The sequence below is a fragment of the Xyrauchen texanus genome, chromosome 48, assembly GCF_025860055.1.
Source record: "Xyrauchen texanus isolate HMW12.3.18 chromosome 48, RBS_HiC_50CHRs, whole genome shotgun sequence".
NCBI lineage: Eukaryota > Metazoa > Chordata > Actinopteri > Cypriniformes > Catostomidae > Xyrauchen > Xyrauchen texanus.
Window position 1 is genome coordinate 13,099,348 of NC_068323.1, and position 25,859 is coordinate 13,125,206.

Here is a 25,859-nt window from a genome sequence, read left to right on the forward strand (position 1 = left end):
AGTGAAGGTATGAAATAACTTTCTTGTGTAAGCTCATAAAGGATCCAAGAAAATGAGATGCGACATTAACAGATAAGAGAATGAATGAGACAGAAAAGTGAAATTGTAGTAGTCCTTTTGTGAGGTCCGGCAGCACCCCCTCTGATTGTAGTGCGGGTAGACTGATCCAGACGTAGAGGGGAAAGGTGAAAGGCCATTGGATATCAAATATTAGGAAAGGACATTTGATTTACAGGTACAGGCAAAGGGATTTTTGGTTAGAAATGGCCGTGACCCTCCTGTTGGCCTCGAAGACCCCCTGATCCGTGCCTCTTATGCTTTCTGCGCTCGTGGTGGGACTTGTGGTGATGGCGCCTGTAGCGGTGAGATCTCCGTGCTAGGGATAGAAGAGAGACTGAAGTGTAAAAAAGATTAAACGGACCAAGGTAACATCATTTGAGTGATCAGGTAGTTCAAACTGTATGGTTGCTCCCACTTAGTTGCCAATATAAAAATTAAAAGTACATTCCTTGTGCAAATTATACAGTGTGTTGTAGCTTTTGCACTTGATTGTCACTCACACTTTGTGCAGATGATCTTAGGTCGGTCCCATTTGCCATTGGCACGACACTTGCTGGTAGGGATGTGGCGCTGGAGGAAACCATCAGCGCACTGGTAACGCACCACAGAGTGTATGTCGTAGAGTGAGTGCTTCCGACCAATCAGGAAAGCGTTGTCCACATTTGGTGGAGGTCCACACAGTACTGGGAAAACAATAATTTAGGATCAACATGAATTCTAAAGTAAACATAAAATCTAAATTGACCCTATTTACTTTTATCATATACTGTATGTTCCTGATCTTATTGCAAGATTTACTTTAGTGTACGTTATTCCAAAGACAAAAAATATTTTTGTTGTAATCTTTCAGCAAAATGTAGTGACTTGCTCTGCCTCTAAAATAACATTCCTTTACATCTTACATCACCAAGCCCTCTTATTTTTCAAGCACTCCCCTCCAAACCACCTGCAACCAATTTCCAAGTACCTTTTTACTACGTGATTACAGAAATAAAATGCGTTGAAAATGATCTTGTATACTGAATGATGATATACATATGCAGATTCATCCAAGATTGAGTAGAAAGGCTAGAGACTGGGTCGAAGACTCCAGAGATTAAAGTCCCTTTTTACTATAAATCTCCACTTTCACATTCTTCTTCTTATGTTTTTGGCGATTCACATTCTTTGTGCATATCGCTACCTACTGGATAGGTAGGTGGCGAGACTGCCATACTGTCTGTCACTGAGTTACAGATCCTCCATCCTTAATCTACTGGACCTTTCTGCAGCCTTTGACACAGTCAACCATCAGATCCTACTGTCCACCCTCTCTACTCTGGGCATCACAGAAACTGTGCTTAACTGGTTTAAGACCTATCTCTCAGGTAGGTCCTTAAATGTAGTCTGGAGAGGTGAGGTGTCCAAGTCACATCAGCAACTGGGGTACCTCAAAGCTCAGTGCTTGGGCCACTTCTCTTCTCTATAAACACAACATCACTGGGTCCCATCATTCAAGCACATGGGTACTCTTACCACTGTTGCCGATGACACACAGCTCTACTTGTCTTTCCAGCCCAATGACACCACAGTGATTGCTCAAATCTGGCCTGTTTGGCAGAGATCTCGGTCTGGATGGCGAAACACCACCTGCAACTTAACCCAGCAAAACTGATCTCCTTGTCTTTCCAGCCAACCCTGCTGTTGAACATGACATCACCATTTAGCTGGGTTCAACTACAATAAAGCCTTCCAAAATTGTCAGAAATCTAGGGGTAACCATCGAAAACCAACTCAATTTCACAGACCACATCTCAAAGACAGCATGATCATGTAGATTTACACTCAACAATATCAGGGAAAAAAGACCCTTCCTCCCTGAACATGCCACACAACTTCTTGTTCAGTCACTTGTCATCACTACAGTGGACTACTGTAATGCTCTAATTGCAGGCCTCCCTGCATGCGCAATTAGGCCCCTGCAAATGATATAGAATGCAGCAGCATGTCTGGTCTTTAATGAACCAATGAGAGCGCATGTTACACCACACCAGGTCTCTCTTAACTGGCTGCCAGTTGATGAACCTATCAAATTCAAGACTCTGATGCTGACATACAGAAGAGTCACTGGGTGACTCGAGGGTGCAACGAGAATACATATATTCTCGTTGCACTCTAATCTTTCTTGAATACTACTATTCTGATGCTAGTGAAACTTTGCAATGCAGCACTTTTCGTACCACTGTCTCCTTAAGGTGATGCGCTTATGATGTACTATTCCTCTTTTGTAAGTCACTTTGGATAAACGCATCTGCCAAATGAATAAATGTAAAAGTATAAATATACTAGGCAGGGAGGACAATTAATAGTAATAAATTACTTAAAATGTCTCACCCATACTTATCATGTCACTTCTGTAGATATAGATTTAACCACTGGAGTCTTACGGATTACTTACGGATGCTGCCTTTCTGTGATTTTTGGAGCTTCAAATTTCTGGTCGCCATTCACTTACAATGTATGGACCTACAGAGCTGAAATAATCTTCTTCAGTTGAAGAAAGTAAGTCATACACATCTGGGATGGCATGAGGCTGAGTAAATGAGAGAATTGTCATTTTTGGGTGAACTATCCTATCCCTTTAACCAGGTTCAAAGAGCTTGTTTTTTTGCAATTCATTTTTCTTTCTTTAGGTGGCACCCTTGGAACTTAAACTTGGCTTGTCTCTTGACTGAGGATGCAACCTTAGCTGCTGCGCATCGAGTCTGTTCTTTTGTTGTGGTGGGCCAGTAAACACTGCGGGGAACCATTCAGTGGCAGACACAAACAATTAGAGCCTGCGGCAAACAGCTCCCTGTATTCAGGTGCTTTGAACAGCAAACCTACAATCCAATGCTGCTCGGCACAGTACAGCTCAGTTTGTTCATATGGTCGAAACATCATAAAGCTGACCTGTGATCTGAGAGTTTATTGTCTTCAATCCAACACATACTTTATGGCCTTGGTGCTTTAGCTTTTCCCTTTCACTCAAGATTTTCTTTCTCAAGACTTCCAGACAAAGTAGTTCTGTTAACATCCTTGTAGGATTTCACACTACATTCAGAATCAAATCAATTCTGGTGAGGAACTGCAGGTTATCGGTCACCCAGTATGGGGAGGAATTGCCACCTAATCAGAGACAATATGAGCTGGAATTGATCTGGGAAGTCAGGTGTCGGTTGCAGCCTGATGAGTGGTGTATTATGCTCACCCCTGCAGCGTTCTCTTAGCTCTTGAGATGGGGGCTGGAGATGTTAGGCAGAATGCTAGCCTCAGACACCATTCACTTTCATTGTATGAACAAATAAATGAAAGTGAAAGGTGACTGAGACTGACAATCTGCCTAAAGTCTCCTTTTGTTTTCCAAAGAAGAAAGAAAGTCATACAGGTTTAAAACAAATTGAGGTTGAGTAAATGATGAGGGAATTCCCTTTAAGCCATCAAAACGAAAATCGAAGCAACAAAATCACAATCATATCTTCTTCATGCTTTTTTGACAGAAGCAGTCATACTGAAAGACAGAAACAGCATCTTATATATAATGCTGTGAGTCACATAATCACCAGCACTGTTGGACACCAATGAGCAAGGAAAACAAAATAAATAAATAAAATATGCACACACAAAAAAAACGTAAACTAAACAAATATGCAAGGAAAATGAAATATACAAAAAAATAAAAATAAAATAATAAATATATAAATAAATAAAAACAAATATGCATGGAAAGAGAAATTAATGAAATATATGCAAGAAAAACAAAATAAACTAAATTAATATGCCAGGACAACAAAATATACTAAACAAATACATTTATCATTACCACTATACTTAATTTACTATAATGTGAAATATAGTCTCACGGCAAGTAATAAATAATTATGGCCAAAAAATAAATAAAATAAATCTTAATTCACCAGTCATTGGCAGATGTGTCAAAAAATAAATTTTGGACCCTGAAGCGAGCACTGACCTTCTATACTGAGGTCAGCAGACATACAGTATGTCACACTTAGAAGACTGGCTCTTGAACCGAAATGATTGAGGAGGATTGCACAAGCCAAACTGAGACTCAGCAATAAAAAAAAAATAACATAAATAACAGACTATAAATCAATACTCACTCCTGCACACATGCTCATTGTTCACTTAGATACAGTGGCCCCAAAATGTATTTGGAAACTTAAGGCACACCTAAAAATGTATCTCTGAATCCATTCCTTTTGTATTACTGTGACACATAAAATGTGAAATGTGTATTTTGTTACCAGAATTAATACCACATGCAATTGGTAACTTAGGGCATTTGAAGTGGTTTTTAACCATTTCCCTCTTGGGCTGAGCTGAAAGGTGAACCATAAGGTATTTGCAGAGGACAAGGGAGAGCAGTTTATGATATAGCTGTCATATTGAACGGACAGAGCAGAATGCCCCAGGATGTGGTGCCTCATACATACAACTGTCAAAGCTAGTCAAAAGCTAGCAGTCAAAAGTCAAGGTGATTCAATAACACAGACATAGACGTGGGATTCAGAGTCAGCATTCAACATCGCCCTGGGGCCTGAGCAGAATACCTTACATTTAGCCATCTTCAACTCCAGCAAAACCTTTAGCTCAGCATAAGAATGAATGGTGACTGAGGGTTACATTCTGATTTACTTCTGTTGTGTTCTGCAGAAGAAAGAATGTCATATGGGTTTGAAACAAAATGAGCATGAGTAAATGATGACCAAATTTTCATTTTTGGGTGAACTACCCCTAAGGAATTCGTATTGGCATTATATTATTGTATTAGGGCTTTATTGAAGGCATTGAACAATCAATTGAGGTGACAGTCTGTATGAAAAAAGAACTGGGGGAGGTGGACAAAAGGAGACAGGCAGGCAGGTGGTGGGAGTGGTCAAAAATCTTTCCCAGGTGGTCTTGCAAATGACAGCTGGCTGAGCTGTGTACATGCACCAGCCACATGGCAATATGCAAAATTGAACAGTGAATCACCCTTTTGTTGCTGTAATCAGTACTGCCCAAAGTTAAGCCCAATTTACAATGTGTTAAAATAACAAGGGTAATATGGATTTATGTTGGTATTGATAAGACCTCTTGTGAATTTTTATAGGTATAGTTCACCCAAAAAATGAAGGAGTAGTTGAGAAGCTGACATCAAACCTTGTGCGACACCATTCTTGACATGCCACGTTTGAAATGAGCACAAAGGTTAACGAGATTTGAGAACTGCAGAGGAGGGAAGGATTTTCAGTGAATAACAATTTAAATTTGAAATTTAAATTTGGGCTACTTTTCTGGAACTTTCAAGGTGCTTATTTGTAATTTTTGGAGCTTGATGGCCCAAGTGCCCATTCATTTTATTTGTATGGAAAAGAGCATTCTGCAAAAAGTCGTTAGTCTGCCATAAAATATATATATATATATATTTTTTTTTTAAATATATATTTTGATGCCAAGCAATGTTAATTTTCACACTGTTTTTTATTTTAGTCATAATTTTTGTCTTTTGATGAAAATGTCCTTTAAGTTCATTCAATATTTCATCATGGCATATTTATACATTTTAGTACATTTTACTTTTTAAAATGACATAATTTTAGTCGACAAAAAAACAAAAACTAATTTTAGTTGACGACTAACTTAAACAGAACTAACTACAAATAAATATTTTTTTTTGTAAGTTATACAAAAAAGTTGTAGTTATTTAAACGTGTCAAACATATTACAATTAATGTGCTTAACATGAGAAAACTGTCCTGAAAACCTGAGCTCTTGAAATAATAGCATAAAATGAATGTACAGAAGTATAAGCTACTTTTTAGAAGTTACTCTGTTGTAATTTCCCCCATTTACAGTTTCGGATATTTCATTAATTCTAGTACATTTTATGGAAACTGCGTATTCACAGCGGAAGTTACACATTCTGACAAGTGCGTAACTTGGTTCAAGTTCACCTGTTCATTCGCTTCATTTGCTATGCTTTCATCCGAGTTGCGAATGTAATTTATGCGAAAAACCATAATATCTCAAAAACAATGTGCGACTAAATCCCGTTTCCATCCCAATTTCAAAATAAAAAAAGACCACACAGACTGTAAAGATATTGGTCTCATGTCTGTGAGCCACAGCGTGCCACACAGTTCTGGGAGCACTATGTGTGTGCGTTCATCCATCCTTATGACTTCACATTGAAGATCTATAAAATACTTTTCAAAAGTGTCAATAATCCTGCTCTTCAGTACAGTTCAAGTTTGTATTGAATTTATGTGCTCTGGAAACTCTATGCAGGCTTTGCATTTTCAGGACACCGTTATTTCAGAATGAACATTTCAGATGCGATGATTGGTCCACTGGTTAGTCCAAGTTATTCAGTTATTCAGTCACATGACTTTTTTGATGCACATCTTGTATTCCTAATAAATCCAATAGGAGTTTATTCAGTAAATGTGTTTCTTTCCATCATAATTTATTTCTTTTTATTGAATACAAAATGTATCCACCTTAAGGAAGCATATACGTTTTTTATGCCCATTTTGGAGATTGTTTTCGCAACTTGGTGTTTCCATCCAGCAGTTTTACATGATACCCCAAAATGTGTGAGACAGGTGTCAGCTGGTATGTGATAGCTGTGCAGTTTGTGTAAACCTCGCTCCCCTGGCACTTTAGCGACTGACACTAGAGGCTGTAGCCTTTAGCCTTTAGCCTCCTCATTAGCACGTTAGCATGTAATCCCGCTCGGAGTGGATCGAGCAGGACCAGTTACATGTGCATAAAAAATACGTGGATTGAAACCCAGCTATTGTCTGTGCAGGTGTAAGTTGTAATATTACATTTATGTTGTAGACACAATTACACAATAGCTGATTTATCTCATATATATATATATATATATATATATATATATATATAATTTAATGAGAGATAAATTATGAAAGGTAGTTCAGGATTTTAATGGGAAGTCTGCAACGTGCTTTTGTGGCTCTCCAGAACAGGTCTCAATCTGGGCCTCCTTAGAGGTCTGCTATGATGGTCCTGTTCTCCAGATGGCCCTTGTGAACCCGAGTTGCCTCTTTAAATCTAGCAAGGGCAAACTGACCTGATGAATTCCATATCCTCAGTCTGCTTCATATGCAAATGGCCAGACAAAATGAGTCTAACGAGTCCATGGAGGTGTGAGTGGAACAGATTGTGTAACAGCAAGACAGCTGAGAGTGGCTGAAGAGAAATAGAGGCTCCATCAAACCACGCAGCCCTCCCGAGAGCCCACCATCAAAATCCCAAACGTGTCCCAGGATGATTCTCAACAGAACTAAATGAGTGACAGTTATTGTTGAGGTCATTGCCTGATGTTGTGAGACATGAGAAGGGAGACTGAAAGAGAAATGTAAAAAATGGAGTCCAGCAAACTGACATGACAAGTTCAGAGTGACAGAGAAAGAAAATGAAGGATGAAATGAATTTGGAATACGTATCTTGGTTACAGGGACAAAAGAACATGAAGATGTTTAGATGATGTTAACTAGGAGGTCAGTATTGGTGGAAACAGTTACAGGTACAGTACAGCAGTATAAAGCGAGGCAGTACAGTGTCTGTCCTCTTTTTCAATGCCTCCTCTTTCTCTTGCTCTCACCTGTGCCTTTCTTGCAGATGTAGGGCAGGTTGTAGTTGCAGGGCACATCGTTCCATTTGCCGTTCTCATGGGAGATCATCACCACGCAGTCCTCTCCGCCTGCAAAGAAATTATCCGGCTGGTTCTCCCTCCAGTTCTCATATTGCTGGAGGAGGAAACAGGGATATTTCAGGGCTAAATCCAATCCCATGGCTTTACTAGGTATTTGGTGTAGCGTCTTACATATCCAATGCATTACAAATGGGTTTCTAGAGACACAAAATTGCTCTGATATATTCTTCTCATTGTATAAATTGTTTGAAAAAGAGGGACTTATGCTACCATTTGGATAATTCATAGGAGCATATTCGCTGCATTACCATACTGTGATTAGCCATAAGTGAGTCATTGTACGTTCTGCTACTTGTCCTGATATGTACAAGGACAGATGTTATAAAAGAACTGTGTATGAGAACAAATTGAAGGAAAAAAGTGTAACTGTTTTTGCATTAGTTAATTAATTAATTTATGTTTACCACACTAACTGATTGAATAAAGCACATTAACCTTTCACACTGAATGCATTTTTGTGTCCATCTGTGCAGTTTTTATAAGTAAACATTGGCTAGACAGACGTCTTTGACTGTTGCATCACAGTAGCTCCACATTTTTTAGACGCTGTGTCAAGTTAAAAAGAACTTTACATTTGAAAAGTGTGTCTCGAGTCAGTTATGTTTGAGTTTTTTTAATACAAGAACACATTTGTCTGAACAGCCTCTAAGACTATTCGTTAAGCTTTTTAAAGGTCTTGTTTATTATGTAGCATAGCAGTCTCACCAGATCCATGTTATCGGTCCACTGGAAGTCATCTTCCACCATCCTGTCATTCAGACCAATCCACGTGTTCTCATGACTCATACCTGTTTTAAAAACATTTGCATTAATTAAAATAGTTAAGAATTTGACAGTGGGACAACAAGAACATTTATTTATTTGCTATAAAAATCAATAACACAATATATAAAAACAATAAAAAAACTATATGTTTTATTGAATAAAAAACAGTATATATATATATATATATATATATATATATATATATATATATATATATATATATATATATATATATATATATATATATATATATATATATATATATATATATATATATATATATATATATATATATATATATATATATATATATATATATATATAAATATATACACACACCGATCAGCCACAACATTAAAACCATCTGGCTGTGGGACAACCAGCACATATTTTGAAAATAATCTATTTATTTTGTTCAACTTTATTTTATTTTATTCAAAATTTGCTTTTAAAAAACAAACTGAATTGTTTGTGCATTAAAACAATAGTTTATTCTTTGACAAAGAGACAATCCCTTTGATTAAATATGATCACAATCTGTCAATGAAGACACATTTAGACACATGTTAATGCATTATCTTGCCTGACCACCTGTGATTGGATTACCCAAGATGGATGTTAATACCAGTGGTAAACAGTGGCCACAGCATCATACTAGTGTGTAATAACTCCTCTCTAGGTCATACCCTGTGTTCTGTCTCCATCACATTAGAGGGTCAGTGGGAGCCCAAGTAATGGTGTTATCACAATCACAATTCAAGCTCAGGGCAGAGCCCACCAGATCGAAGATGTATTTGTGGATATTTTTTGGTCTGGGTGTAATGGAATTTCAATCATGGTGTTACTGATTAACATCATTACAGGGCCCATTAATCTTCCTAATGGCTGTGCCCCCTTTATTGCAGGGGTGGAGATGTCCATTTTCAAGGCGATTAAACACTTTTTGGTGAGCACAGTGACTCTGTATGCAGACGGGGTAAACAGCGGCAGACAGCATGCTGTGAGAGCCACATTGAGTGTCATTACGACAGACCTTGGCCTGACAAAGAGCAGTAGATATAATACAATCGGTGCCATAGGGGGCGGTCAGCTATCCTGCCACCTATTTTAGTCATGTGGCTGGCTATTAATACATCTTGTGTATGCAAACAGTTTTAGTCAAAGCTAATTTTTATGGCCATTAAAGACAATGACTAACTATCGTCACTGCCCATTTGCTGTTTTATATCCCATGAAGAAATCATAAAACGGCATTAACAATGTATTTAACTTAGGTAATGTGAAGTATTTTGACATGAAATTGTATATTTAGTGGGATTTTTTTTAAACAAATGTATAAAATGAAGATTTGATTCTGATCTGATTCTGCTCGCCTGCATTGCCTTGTTGTCATTTCAGAAGCATTTACAGGCATTTTTGGGACATTTGTGTAAATTAGGTAATTTTGATCACATGTTGTCTTTAAAGAGTGTACAGACAGCATTGAAAAACTTGATTTGAATATACTTTTATGTGAAACTATGTACCAAAAGCATTTAACTGATGCTAAGATATATATATGCGGCACGCACTGTGTGGTTACCACCCCCAAACGTTCAAACCCTGGACAGACCTCTGCTTTCTACAGACAGGAGTCTCCTTGCAGCAGGTGTCTCGACGCGTCCTGGTCACCACAGACACCTCCAAATTGGGTTGGGGCGCCGTGTGCAATGAGCACGCAGCCGCGGGCCGTTGGAAAGGGGCCCCGCTGCGCTGGCACATCAACTGCCTAGAGTTGTTGGCTGTACTTTTTGCCCTGCGGAGGTTTCAACCACTAATTCAGGGCAAACACGTCTTGATCCGATCAGACAGCACCACCACGGTAGCATACATAAACCGCTGCATCATGTTGTGGGCAGGGACTGGTGCATATTATACATTTTTACAGCCGAATAGTTTGAGAATTGCAATGAACATATAGAATACTTTTTTTCCCTCCTCCCACTCTTCAGTCTATGGGTTCCAAATCTTTTTTAACTGAACGAGCAGCCAGTTGTTTCACTGACCGTTAATGAAGTCCTGCTCTTGTGTGGAATGGATGCTGGCCAGGTGACCACTGTGCTCTCTGCAGTCCTTCTCGGCATCCTCCCAAGTGTGTCTGCGGGTGAAGTACCTGTAGCAATGACCATGGAATTTCCTCCAACTGTGCTCGCAACCCTCAGTGTCTGCCATGAGCAAGAAAGAGAAAGTATGAGAGATACATGTAGAGATGTTAGTGAAATCATGTTTCATGAAAGCTCTCATTCTCAGGAAGGTGAATGTACAGTTTATTTTGTTGCCACAATACCACAGTTTGAATTATTTTTAAAAATATCATAAAGTGAAATTTTATTTCGGTTAGGCATAAAATGCAAACGTCTTTTTCTGTGCTGACCACTGATCTGTAAGCCCCAAATAGCCTCAAACTTTATATCAAATCTTACCTTGGGTTGTTAGCTTTAAAATTATTTAAAGAAATTACTTGTTTGTGAGCTTGCTTCGATGAATAATCCAATTTTGTGTCAAGAAAATGTTTAGCAAAATATGAAGTTCAACAGAAATGTATGAGAAACAAATCATCAGCAAAATGGGTTCTCATTCATCATGTTATTAATTATTAATATTCTTCTATTGAAGATGAAATGTTACACATCATTGTAAAGATGGGATTCTCTGTTTTTCAATGACACCTAGATTGGGCTTTAGACAAATCAGAAGTCAAGATATTCAACAACAATTGTGGAAGCTCTTAGCACTTGTTTATAGGTGAGCACCAGGGCTGGACTGGTAATCTGGCATACTGGGCATTTTCCTGCAAGTAATTTAGTCAACAGTGTCCCAATGTTTGGTGGATCAACCAAAACTGAGTGAAATTTTGTCATAATCAGACAAGGTTTATAAGCTGAATATTAGATAGGGGTTTTAATAACTAAAATGTATCTCCTAACCTAAAACCTTAACCTAAACTTAACCATTAGTGTCCTAAAAGCAAATGAGAGGTAAACAAAACAGACATCCTTACACAAAAACAACACCTAAACCTAACCGATAGTGTCCTAAAACCAAATGCGACATGAAGTCACTTCTATGGTCTTCCGAGTCCAAAGTCCAACACTCTATCAGGTGAGCTACCACCCATACTAATCAGATCAAGTGTGTAAATGTAGATGGGTCTGTAAATGTATGAAAGCGTTAAAATGTATAGTTTTTCAAATTATGTGTTAGAGTAAAAGTGTTTTGATATCATAATAATATGATACTGTATGATGGCACTGTGTGGATTATAGTGCAAAAAATAAGTGGTTATAAAGTCATAATCAGCCGTAATTGTACTCGTTATCTGTGTGAATGTGAATAACCAGGTTCACCAGGAATATGCGTTGAAAAGTTAAACGCGGCACGTAAAACTCAGTTTGTAAAAATATAGTTATATTAACGTTCATTTAATGAGACTAGGTCGGGATGTTTAAGAAAGGCCACTTCAGCTCAATTCTCAGACGCACACACCCCAGCAAACTTTAGCACTCAACTTTAGCTCTTCTAAAGTGACATGTCTATGCATTTCTTTTGCTCCTCTTAGTTGTGTCATTCTAATCCAAGGCTGTTAGCTTGAGCAGCTTAGCATTAGCAAAAACCCCTTTTAATCTATTCAAATGACAACAATCTAGAAATGTCTTCCGCCACAACATGCGACGGCTAATTAAGCCCTGTCACATTCCTGTCAGAACAGCCAGTTTCTAACCCTCTGGGATGGTAGAGATATCTAGGCATATGAAGAGCAGATAATCTGTACTCTTTTGTGCATGTGTGTGAGTTCGTACATGTGTGTATGTATAAGAGGGTGAAGGTTTTATCTGTTAGCCCGATTTGCTGTTCCAGACTGCCAAAGCACTGCGTTGCCTTTCTTACTTTCAGAAAATTTAAAGCGACATTGGTAAATTGCCTGCTGCAAATTGGGCCGTATGGGTTCTGTTTAGCATGCAGAGGGGTGCAAAGCTGCCTGAATGGGGGCAGAGGATCAGAATGTACCGCAAGAAAGTATTTAAGATGCAACAAGGAGACACTAGCCATCGCTATGGGTGTACGTGTCTCAAATAATTCAATGTCAACTGTCATACTTTTCACTACCTCATATTCTTGATCAGAATAAAAAATCCCAGCTAAAAAGACCCCCTTAGCCACATGATGTTTCTAGTTGGTTGAACCTTGTGAATGCCCTTGGTGAACGGCCTGTGAAAACACTGTTAGGCCTATTATCACAAAGCTGAACTGCTGGCTATAAAACAGCCTCTTTTATTTATAATCTTGGCATCTGTTTATTGTAACCTCCAATGCCACATGTTGGCATTTCTAGAAGTCCAAAAACACAAGAAGGTTCAGAGCAAAATGTTGAGGTCTGCCTCATTTAACCAGAGAGGGAGCTATCTGAACCTGAAAGAAAATCCTGCCGATAACAAAAACATCATGATCCTCTCTCATATGTTTTGCCATTCAAGTTGCTTTCTGTTCTCCAGGGAGAAAACAGACTGGCTGCTCTTTCATTGCTGCTGAGACTAAAACCACTGCACAGCTTGACAGAGACAACAAACATCAAGTTTCCCAGTTATTTAAAGCTGACGTGCATAATTTCGATGCCACTAGTGGCTTCAAGTGGAACTGCAAAAATAAACGTTTTCAAACAGCTTTCCACAAATACTCCCACAATCTGCTACTGGACAAACAAACATATAGTCACACCCCAAACTCACTCCATAGTCAATCCAATTGCTGTGTCAGGATGTTCAAACTAAATTAATTTAGTATTAATAAAATATCTGTATTAAAAAAATGAGTCTGTAAACACCTTTTGCAAGAACCTGTCCTGTTTAATATGAAATTATCTCATCATTTTCAGTAAATCCAATATTAATGGCATTTATTATTTCCAAATATATCTTCCTCAAAATTACTAAAGCAATCGTTAAGGATCCTAAATCTTTAAGAGAAATTGGAATTGGATCCGGAATACTTCAATTCATTATGATTCCCATCTCTAGGTAAAAGAAAGTATTTAACTATGAAAATAATAACGCATCACCTTTAATTGAGCATAGCACCAGCTGGTCTACAAGGCGTCAAGTAATCTACACAGTAAAAGAGTGTAGTATAATAGGTTTTATTTATTCTAAGCGTTTAATGTTCATAATTGCCATCTGTGAGCTGATGAAAAAACGAACTTCCTTGCTGCGCATCAAAGGTCCATCAGCTGCGAGAATGAAAAGCGAAAGCGGCAGACTCAGTTTAGCGTTACAGTTTAAGAGACCGGAACCACACAGTGTACAAGCTTCCGCCTCTTTTCTCCAGCCTATCGAAAACAGTTTGACAGCACTGTTGATGGAATATTGTAATACAGCGGGATCGCGTCCAAATTGGCTTGCCCCAGGAGAGCCTGCTCTCTTATCTTTAGTCGCAGAAAGAATAGAGATGCTGGAGGCATTACAAGTCACCGTTGGCACACCCTGGCACACTGCCCAGATTCAGAGTCAGCGAACAAGGGACTGGGAGGCCATCACTGGGCTTCCACCTGCGAGCATTTACCCCAAAGCCATATGGTAGATGCAATTCTCAGAAAAAAGAAGCGCTCAACGGCATTCAAAGCAGATGATATTTCACACTTCAGGCTTTACTTTCATATCCTGTGCTCATTAAACCAGTCCTTCCGCTAATATTTGCAAAACAAGACCCAAAAGGATCCACAGAAGGGTGGCCAAGCAGCGCCAAGATTTGAGAGCGTCCTTGTTCATTTCTTTCTTCTTCTTCTTTGAATAGCTTATTGGCTGTCACAGCTCTGCTCAGATATTTATAGTTTATCTGGTGCTCCTCTCGAGCATGGCACACTGACAGGCTGGCATCTTTTTGTGCTTAGTATTGGGCGAAGTGAACAAGCAGCAGTTAAAAATTTAAATGGCAAGTGCTTCCGACTGAGTGATTGGGTCATTTATACCCATCAAGATGTGGTATTTTAGAGATCCGGATTAGAGACCCTTCATTCAAACATTTGGGGGTTGATTTTCTGTTGATGCATCTTCTCTTTGTGAAGATGGGTGGCATTTTGCCATTTAGGAGGGAGGCCGCTGAGAAGACAGTTCTTGTTTATAAAGAAAAAGAAAACAACTTGCACTCTTATTAAAAGGAAAAATTCCATGCAAAATATTTTATTTAGAGGCCAAAGATGAAAAAAGTTAAATTTTTGGGTTTACCCCTGCATGATTGTGTTTACGTGCACTTTCTTATATCGATTATGCTCAATAAGTAATAAGACAGTTTTCCTTTATCAGAAAGGGTTTGAAAATGTTTAGCAAATTTATTCAAATGTAATGATATTCATATTGCGTTTGGTACTTTATATCCGTTAAATATGCCTCACATCTGCAATGCGCCTTTTTGCACATTAACCTGATTTTGCGTCACTTGTAAACATCTTAACCGGTGTTCTTAGTGGTTTATCAAATGTGGACAAGTGACAGTATGTTTGCATGCCTGTTTATATTTTGACATTGAACAGCAGAGAATAGCACGATGACCTCAAATCTCATGTACATCAAAACATATTCCAGGCCACACAAATTAACAAACATAAATTGTATGTCACCACACAAGATGGTCAGTTTATTTTGCCAGATAATATTCATACTTAATTAAAGCATCATGTGTTTACATACATATACAAGCTATTGTTTATAATCATTGTGCTTTTTTTTTTAACTGTGGTGGAATGACCCGCCCCTTCCTCTCGTTATCATCGCCTTGGCTCTGAGGGCCATTCTTCTGCCAGGCTCACAAAAGGAGTGGGTAGTTCAATTTAATAAGCCTCGTTTGGGCAGTGGACGATGAGGCACACCTGATGTGAATACAGCCTCATCACTGCTGTCCTCTCCTCGGGAAGCTCATGTGCAGACCCTGGCATCTTGCAGGTCCAGGAATGGAGCAGGAAGGGTCTGGTGCAAGTTAGATGTGTTGCCGGACCCACAGCCCTAATCCCCAGCTCGAATAAGATGCAAATTAGATTGGAGCATGCAACGTGGTCGATGGTCTAGGATACCAAGCTGCCATTTCCCTCACACGCTATGGTCCCAGGGAAGCCACTGCCCTTTCGCGGCCGGATGGGAGGGGAGCATATCGTGGCCACAGGACCCCGCCCATGATACCTGGACCTTACCCTTTTCATCACCACTTTTCATCACCACTTTTCTTAATTTGTCCCTTCCTCACCCCACCACAAAAACATCAAGATATTTCAGTGCAGATAGCATAACAAGCTCAAGTCTCATTTTCTTCATTCTTTGCACTGAGAAAAGAAAATCCATCTAGACTCGCTTTGCAAACATGTTTTTGCTCTTTGCAAGAATGGAGGGCATAAACATAAGGGGAGTTCCATTAGCATAATGAGGAGGATACTGAGAAGAGAGTATATTAATAGTAAAGATTACTGTTGAAAGTAATCCCATGGTCACCTCATTCTGTCTGGGATGATGTAGCCAAGATCCCATTTCCGACTTTGTCTGTGTTAAGTGAAAGCAAGAAGTTATAAGCACACTTACACAGAACAAGAGTGCCTTGGCCCAGATGTGAAAGTGATGGAGCAGGAACAGAGGGGTGAATGGTGGAACAAGGGGTGACGAACATGTTTCCATTACCTTTCATGGATGGACACCATCCGTATCAGTGAGGAAATGACAGCAGTCGCCAGGTAGATGCATGTTTATAGCCTCTCCGGTACAAGTTGTTGGTGTACATGATTTAAAGTAGCTGCTGCTTGTTTAGGCTGATGCAAGCCGAATGGACTTGGATTACATGCACTCGCACTCATAGCTGTAAGATGCATCAGCAGCTTTCAGCAGTTCAGTTTATAGGGAGCAATTACAGACTGTCCGCAAGGGAGCCTACTGCATGATGCTTAGAATTACTGTTTTGCTTCAGTAGAGCAACAGTCAGCTGGTGTAGGATCCATTCAGGATCTGATTTAGGTTTTCCACAGTACAGAAAATATTTGGCAAGCCAAATTTTGTTGAATTATATAGACTGATGGTAAGCAACTTCTGAAAATTGCTTTGCTGAAAAAAAATCAGACTAGGAAATAAGTGCAGCCAAATCTTTCTTCAATGTCCTTTCCAAAATTCCTCACTAACAACCAAATTCACCCAGTCCACGGCACTCTGCAGCATTCATTTCTATTTGCCTCAGCAGAAAGGAGCAATTTTCACGAGCACACAGCCCTGATGGTTAACCTAAAACAACAAAAAAACAACAAAAAACATCCTAGCACCATGGATCTACGATGCACGATGAAAACGTGATTCCGGATTCTCTGAAAAATACCATAGACTTACATTTACGGAATGTTCAAAAAAGCCAACAGAATGTTTGTTTATTCAACAAATGAAACAGTCAAATGAGTAAACGGAACGCCCACATAAAGCCTTTAATCTTCTTTAAAGGGGTCACATAATTTTTTTTTCTTCCTTGGGGTTCACCTATAATATTAGTAAAGTTTTTTTGTCCAAAAAAGTAATAATGTAGTATTACATGGCCTTTTTCTACCCTGTATTTGGCCCTCTGTCTGAAATGATCAGTTTTCTATGTACTTCAACTTTAAGACACGCCCACACTCATGATTGGCTAACATCGTATAAAAAGGAAAATCACTAGCAATTTGTAGCTCTACTCAATTTGCCTGCTGTGTTAAGTAATCTTCACCATGCACCCATGTAATGTTATAATTAAAAAAATCTTCATTAGTCCACACACTATATAAAGACACAGAAGACTGTGATTAATTTGGCTGTATTGGTTGATGCAGGACCTTGGTGGTACAACTCACTGTCTGTCTTAATTATTTTAAGAACAGTGTCTCCCTCTAGCTCAGACTAGATGCCATGTAACATCCCCACCACTCTCTCCAGCTGTCAATCAGTGCTACTCTTGACAAAACTTCCTTCCAGATAAAAGACAAAGGCTGCGAGATTGGATTGATGCAGCATTTTAGATTGCTACAATCACAAACACTCCAGTAACTAGTCAGTTTTAGGGAAGCAAACTTTGGTGTAATGAAGGTCAGAAATTAATCAATATTAAAGGAATGTTTCGGGTTCAATACAAGTTAAGCTCAATCAACAGCATTTGTGGCATAATGTTGATTATCACAAAAATTAATTTGGATTTTCTTTAAAAAAAGCAAAAATCGAGGTTACAGTGAGGCACTTACAATGAAAGTGAATGGGGCCAATTTTGGAGGGTTTTAAAGCTGAAATTTGAAGCTTATAATTTTATAAAATCACTTACATTAATTCTTCTGTTAAAACATGTGTATTATTTGAAATGTTCAAGTTGATTAAATGGACATTATTACTGTCGTTTTGAGGTTTTAGGGTTTGTTGACATCATATTGTCATGGCAACAAAGTTGTAAAACTCGCTATAAATTTACACAGGAAAGGTTAGTAAGTGATTTTATCAAAATAAACTCATGTTACACATAAATTGTTTATGTCTTGTGGCTCTACTTTTGAAAGTATTTTAAAGTTCAAAAATTGGCCTTCATTCTCTTTCATTGTAAGTTTCCCACTGTAACCCAGATTTGTGCTCTTTTGAAAGAAAAGGAGGGGCAAGACAAAATATGTTTTTTGTGGTAATCAATATTGTCACAAATGCTGTTGTTTGAGCTTAACTTGTATTGAACCTGGAATATTCCTTTAAGTGTTTTTTTGTTTTGATGATGATGAAAAAACTAAAGTCAGTTCTGAAAATTGTGAAAGGTTTTAATCGAAATCTCGCCTAGTGGTAGACAGTAAAGAGCTGTATAATCTAAAACAGAGAGTGACCAAATATTTAACATTTATTCTAGAAGAGTATTTAATGTGTTATTTTATGCTGTGGATTATTTCAATCTGCTTTTTAATATGTTGAATTAATTTTAGAGGCAACAGCAATAATTGTTCAAGAATTGGGCGAGAGGGGTCTGAGTAGCTCAGCGAGTATTTTTTAAAAAGTTTTATTTATTTAATTTATTTTGGATTTTCTCCCCTTTTTCCCCAATTTGGAATGCCCAATTCACAATGTGCTCATGGTGGCGTAGTGACTTGCCTTAATTCGGGTGGCAGAGGACTAACCTCAGCTGCCTCCGCATCTGAGATCATCAACCCGTGCATCTTATCACGTGGCTTGTTGAGCATGTTACCGGGCAGATATAGTGTGGGTGGAGGCTTCACTGCGTCCACCATGGCATCCATGCACAACTCACCATGTGCCCCACTGAGAGTGAACCACATTATAGCGATCACAAGGAGGTTACCCCGTGTGACTCTACCCTCCCTAGCAATCGGGCCAATTTGGTTGCTTAGGAGACCCAACTGGTGTCACTCAGCACACCCTGGGATTTGAACTAGTGAACTCCAGGGGTGTTAGCCAGCATCTTTATCACTGAGCTACCCAGGCCCCCCACTCAGAGAGTATTGATGCTGACTACCACCCCTCGAACTTCGAGTCGTGAGTTCGAATCCAGGGTGTGCTGATTGACTGCCATGTCTCCTAAGCAATCAAATTGGCCCGGTTGCTAGGGAGGGTAGAGTCACAAGGAGTTACCTCCTTGTGGTTGTGATTAGAGGTTCTCGCTCTCAATGGGGTGCGTGGTAAGTTGTGCATGTATCGTGAAAAGTAGCATGAACCTCCACATGCTGTGAGTCTCTGTGGTGTCGTGCATAATGAGCCATGTGATAAGATGTGATAAGATGTGATAAGTGGATTGACTGTCTCAGAAGCGGAGGCAACTGAGACTCGTCCTCAACCACCTGGATTGAGTTGAGTAACCGCACCACCACGAGGACCTTCTAAGTAGTGGGAATTTGGCATTATAAATTGGGAGAAAAGAGGATAAAGAAAATCAAATAAAAAAAAAAAAGATGCTTTTTGTGTAAGCCAGCATTTAAACCAGCATTATGGCATTTACCACATTACAGGGTTTACCATTTGCATTGAATACAATTTTGGATAATATATATACAGTGGCATGCAAAAGTTTGGGCACCCCTGATTTCTGTTGCTGTGAATAGCTAAGCAAACAAAAGATGGCCTGATTTCCAAAAGGCATAAAGTTAAAGATGACAGATTTCTTTAATATTTTAAGCAATATTACTTTTTTATATCCATCTTTTACAGTTTCAAAAGCAAACGTTTGGGCACACTGCATGGTCAGTACTTAGTAACACCCCCTGGCAATTATCCCAGCTTGTAAAAGCTTTTTGTAGCCAGCTAAATGTCTTTCAATGCTTGTTAGGGGGATTTTCACCCATTCTTCCTTGCAAAAGGCTCTAGTTCTGTGAGATTCTTGGGCCATCTTGCATGCACTGCTCTTTTCAGGTCTATCCACAGATGATGGATAGATGATGTTTAGGCTGGGGGACTGTGAGGGCCATGGTAAACCCTTCAGCTTGTGCCTCTTGAGGTAGTCCATTGTGGCTTTTGAGGTGTGTTTAGGATATTTATCCTGTTGTAGAAGCAATACTCTTTTCATCTTCAGCTTTTTTACAGATGGTGTGATGTTTGCTTCCAGAATTTGCTGGTATTTAATTTAATCCATTCTTTCCTCTACCAGAGAAATATTCCCCTGTGCCATTGGCATCAACACAAGCCCAAATTCTGCACACTTTTTTCTCCAAACATACCTTTGCTCATTGCGAACATAAAGCTTTATTTAACTTCATCAGTCTGCAGGACTTGTTTCTAAAATGCATCAGGCTTGTTTAGATGTTAATTTGCAAACTTCTGACGCTGAAATTTGTGGTGAGGATGCAGGAAAGGTTTTCTTCTCATGACTCTTCCATGGAGGTCATATTTGTGCAGGTGTCGATCTACAGTAGAACAGTGCTATATCTTCCTTAAGGTCTTTTGCAGTCAAACACGGGTTTTGATTTGCCTTTCTAGCAATCCTACGAGGAGTTCTCTCTGAAAGTTTTCTTGGTCTTCCAGACCTCATCTTGAACTCCACCATTCCTGTTAACTGCCATTTCTTAATTACATTGCGAACTGAGGAAGCGACTTCCTGAAAACGCTTTGCTATCTTCTTATAGCCTTCTCCAGCTTTGTGGGCATCAATTATTTACATTTTCAGAGTGCTAGGCAGCTGCTTAGAGGAGCCCATGTCTGCATAGCCCTAACAATTTAATTAAGGTCTGAGAACTTGGTAAAAGTTATCTGAGAGCTCAAATCTCTTGGGGTGCCCAAACTTGGTGCTCCTTTCCTTTTTTTCACTCTAAAATTGTACAAAATAAAAATAATACACTAATATTGCTTACAATTTTGAAAAGAATGTTTCATCTTTAACTTTATGCCTTTAGGAGATCTGTTCATCTTCTAATCACTTAACTATTCACAGCAACAGAAATTTTGACCTTTTGCATGCCAATTTAACTGTAAACAAATAAGGTTTGTAAGTGATTATATCACACTAAAATCATGTTAACACACTGTGGAGCGGAGAGGGACGGGGCCGGGCTAGAATGTTGCATGCCCGGTCCCCAATCGGCCTGATGGGGCACGCGAGGGATAAAGGCGGCCGGTTACGACGGTTCGAGAGAGAGAGAATTACGGTCATGTGCGTCATGTGTGTGTTTATGTTTGTGCTTTTGGTTTAAGTTTTCATTAAATTATCATTTATATTGACAAGCCGGTTCTCCCCTCCTCCTTGCCCATCTTAACCCCCTTACACACACGTAATTTAATGTGTTGAGGCTATACTTTCGAAACAGTGTGTATTTTAATGTTTTTCGACTGGCCCCATTTTCTTCCATTGTAAGTGCCTTACTGTAACTGCGATTTTTGCTTCTTTTTTTTTAATAAACGAGGGAGGAGTCGAAATAATGTAATCAACATTATGCCACAAAATGCTGTCAAGCATTAACATGTGAGCTTAACATGTATTTTAAAATGTTAAATATTTGACAAACTAAGTGTTTATAAAATTAGTTCTTTCCAATAGGTCAAAATGCTCGTGATTATCAATTCCAGGGGGGGCAAATATTGCTTGTTAATTTTTGAATTGATGGAAATGTTTTGTAGACTTTATTTCAGAACATTATTTCAATATCCTAAACCATGAAATGAAATACAACAGCACTGGCTAGGGTGTTTATAACAATTACAAGAAAATAATTTTCTGTTGGGTGTAAGTTAATGAACATCAGGCACGACTCTAGCTCATAAATCTTCCCCCCAAATGTGACTTAACAAATACTTTATAGTCAGCCAGATATACTGGGAATTGCTTGCTCTCACTAATTATGAGCAGGAAGGGGAGAGAAATAAGCAGAAATTGTGTGTGGTGCTCAGGTCTTGGCAGGCTGCTTCATGCGCAGACTGTGGCAGTGTGGCATTCAATGCATCGGTTTATTGTGTGGCTCAGTAAGCCATGGGAGGCATTAAATGTTCCATGGCAGAAAGTCATACAGGTTTGACATGAGTAGATTTTGACAGAGTAAGCAGCAGGCACTGGAAAGCTTTTGAGCTAAAATTAAAGGTGCTAAATGTATAATTGTTTTAACGGAATATGCATGGATATTTACTAGCGTTAAATCTTCACAAGACCATGGATGCATCCAACATCTTTTTTGTTTCACAGAGGAAAGAAAGCCATATGGAATTGAGGGTGAGTCAATGATGACAGAATTAAAAAAATGTGGGTAATCTATCCCCTGGTTCAAAAAAGCTTTTACTTGATTTTGAGTGCCCAGAAGTGTTGCAATTAGCAAGATAAACTAATTTGCTTGCTTGGAATGTTGATTCACAGATTAAGCTCTGTACAGAACTGTAGGCATCTGAACCATGGCAATTTGACAAATTTGGTGGTGTTGTACAATTATCGACTCTGGTAGTGGTCTCCATGGAAACTGGGGGTTGTGGTTGAGGCAGGTGAGCTTCAAAGGACTGATGTGGTTGTGATGATAACAGACTTTGAATCACATTACACTGGAGACTGGACGAGCAAACAAATTAACCTGACATGGGATTCAGTGACTCTTTGATCATTCTTTCTGAAGGGGTGTATTTGGTTGTAGAGTTGGGGTACTTGAGTTTTGACTCGGGCTCAAGTCTGAGTCATGAGTCCAGTTTTAATGGACTTGGAATGGTCACATACTCAGATGCATTTGTACTCGGACTTGACTCGGACTCGAGCCTTTGGAACTCAAATTCTTTTCAGAGTCCAGCTGAGTCCATGGTATATTATTTGTGTTGCAATGAACAAAATAAATCAATAAAAATAATGAAAAACAGAAATTAATGGACACTCTGTCTGCAAGCAGTTGTAGCACCCCCTGATGTTGTAGATGTAGCAAGAGTTTGTTTCACCAAGTTGAGCAATCACACCTGCAGAGTGGCACACTCAGTCAACCAATACGCTTGAATGTTACAGAGACTGCTGCATGACATCGATTACTGAGGTGGCTGGCATGATAAACACATAAAAATAGGTATACAGCCAATGTACTAGAAACCACAAGGCAGGTTCACACAGGACGGGACCTGAAAATTGGTAAAATCGCACATGGCGCTTGTGCAGCCAAGAGCGTACTCGCATCATGGTTTCGTCATGGTTAAGAACTTCATTAAGTCAAGTCACCCACATCATGTCTCTCACAGCTTACTAAAACAAAATACAATATAATATTATTAATATTGGGCTATTAAGTATCCACACATGTAGGTATCTTTAGTCTCTTGAGGTTATCAACTTAAACTGGTCCTTGTTGTAACTTCTTAAAAAGTCTGGAATTGTTTTTTTTATTGCTAAAGCAGACAGCAACTCTAAACAGATAAACAGCACCTATTTATTGTTTTTCTATTTTAAAAGCATTGACAAGCTGCTTAAAATATGTTTGTTTGTGTACAGTTTTTTCCACAATAAAATGCATAATAAAATAAGAAGTTATTTTGGGCAGTGAAATGTTTTGTTGATAATTTAATTATAAATTGGGTGACCAGACGTCCCGGTTTATTACACAGGACAGTACCGGTTTTGGTTAGGGTCACTGATTCTTTTCTTCTTAAATTAAATATCCTCATTGTCCTTCTCGCTATTGTGTCTCTGGTATCGTTTGCAGTGAAGAAAATGAATGATACATTCATTCTAGTCTTCAGCAAATCAGCTGTAAATGCATCTGGTTACCATAGCATTGATGCCATGCGCTTAGCGTTCGCATTCTATGTCATCCTGTCAGTCAGCCAAATGCCGAAAATAATACAAAAACGCATTTTCAACAATGAGCTGAAAGAAGCCGATCCATGTATTCGCGCAGTGGTGTTTTCTGAATGTTCATTTTCCCCACGAGCATGGACAAGTGTCACATTCAGACAGATACACTGAACTTTTTACATAGAACAAGCACTTAAAGGAATATTCTGCATTCAATACAAGTTCATCTCAATCAACAGCATTTGTGGTATAATATTGTTTACCACAAACATTATTTTGACTCGTCCATCCTGTTCTTTAAAAAGAGCAAAAATCTTGGTTCCAGTGAGGCACATAAAATGGAAGTGAATAGGGAAAATATTTTAACATTAAAATACTGACTGTTTCAAAAGTATAGCCACAAGACAAAGGATATGCGACTCTAGTCAGACTTCCTAAGAAACCAACTGGCCCAGTTGCTAGGGTTGGTAGAGTCACATGGGGTAACCTCTTCGTGGTCACTATAATGTAGTTCTCACTCTTGGTGGGGTGTGTGGTGAGTTGGGTGTGGATGCCAAGGAGAATAGCGTGAAGCCTCTACACACACTACGTCTCCACGGTAACGCGCTCAACAAGCCACGTGATAAGATGTGCGGATTGACTGTCTCAGACGTGGTGGCAACTGAGATTCGAGTCACTACACCACCACAAGGACTTAAGAGTGCATTGGGAATTGGGCATTCCAAATTAGGGATTTTCCAAATCTATAAAAAAAAAGATAAATGCGCACAGGCGATCAACGTTCAGTGAAGCGTTTCACTTAGTAATCTATCGGATTTCGTTTTTTTTTTTCTCACCAAACCATATCGTATCTGTTGTCAAATAGCTTCTTCAAGGTAGTACTAAATAATTTTTATGATACCTCTTATATTTTTTAAACGATAACACACGGATGCATCAGGGTTTTAGTTGCACAAGCGGTGTGTAGAACTGCCTCACATTTTCTGTGAATAAACTGTCATGTCCGTGTCCCTAATTATGTGGCCCTAATATTAGCAGTGGGCTTTACCAGCATTTGCAGTCAAGTCGTGAGATGTAACTTCTCAGCAAGTGCTAATTACTACTGTGTTGACTCATTATTTTCCCAAACCAGTCGGCAGATAGAGACAAAAAAGGAATCTCAGTATATATTATTTCTTTAGATACGGATAATTTTAGATAAAAGTAAACTACATTGAAATGACAAACTGAAAATTAAGTAGAAATAAAAAACAAAATTAAAATTCGAAACAATAATAACTCTGATTTTAATGACTAACGCAGCTTTCATTTTCTTTAGTCTATGTTTGAGCAGAGGTGAAAAAGCAACAAATAACTGAAATGTCAACAGAACGCAATAAGAAGTGTGTTGAAGGACAGTTTTGTCTTCATACACATAAAGCATTCATTCTGAAACCATTTTGAAGTTTGAACAGCAGAAAACTAATCATAAAATATAGAGGGGTTTTTGTTACATTTATATTGACAGTTGTTTTTTCTTAGTTGTGAAAGTTAAAATAAGCTTAAATTATTGATGTTGAGTTTATGGTTATAATTTGAATTCAGATTCATGAACAGATTAATTCAGACTCAGCTCGGACTCAGCTTGTTATGGACTCGGTCTTGAGTCCGACTCTGTCCCTTTTGGACTCTGACTCGACTTGGACTCCATTGTCTAAAGACTCGAACTTGACTCGGACTTGAACCCAACATTATTTAGTTGTGCATTAACCACAGTTATTGCGAACAACATCTAGATTGTTCCTTTTGAAGTCTAATTAAAATATTTAAATCCAGGTGAGGAATAATATCCCTCATTTTGTTTCAAATCCAACTTTCTTCCGTTGAACACAAAGGGAGTTGTAACTATATACTTCATATCTATATACCTATGCATATTATTACTTCTAATGGTGACCGGAACCAGAAAACAATGTGGCGGCAATCATAGCACTGGCCAGTGGTTGGCCAGGAAAACTATGGATAAACTGATAAAGGTGTTGTCAAAATC

The 25,859-nt window shown here is 38.7% G+C and overlaps 1 protein-coding gene across 1 annotated transcript in view; it reads right to left on the minus strand.

The window, feature by feature from the left end:
• Positions 1–257: 257 nt before the first annotated feature.
• LOC127639968 (neurocan core protein-like) overlaps positions 258–25,859 on the minus strand; it is a 101,487-nt gene continuing 75,885 nt past the window's right edge. Inside the window, exons 10-14 of the mRNA XM_052122329.1 lie at positions 10,636–10,794; positions 8,531–8,613; positions 7,715–7,859; positions 561–743; positions 258–376 (exon numbers count right to left, since the gene is read on the minus strand). Coding sequence (XP_051978289.1) covers positions 258–376; positions 561–743; positions 7,715–7,859; positions 8,531–8,613; positions 10,636–10,794 — 689 coding nt within the window. The remainder of the gene's footprint in view (positions 377–560; positions 744–7,714; positions 7,860–8,530; positions 8,614–10,635; positions 10,795–25,859) is intronic.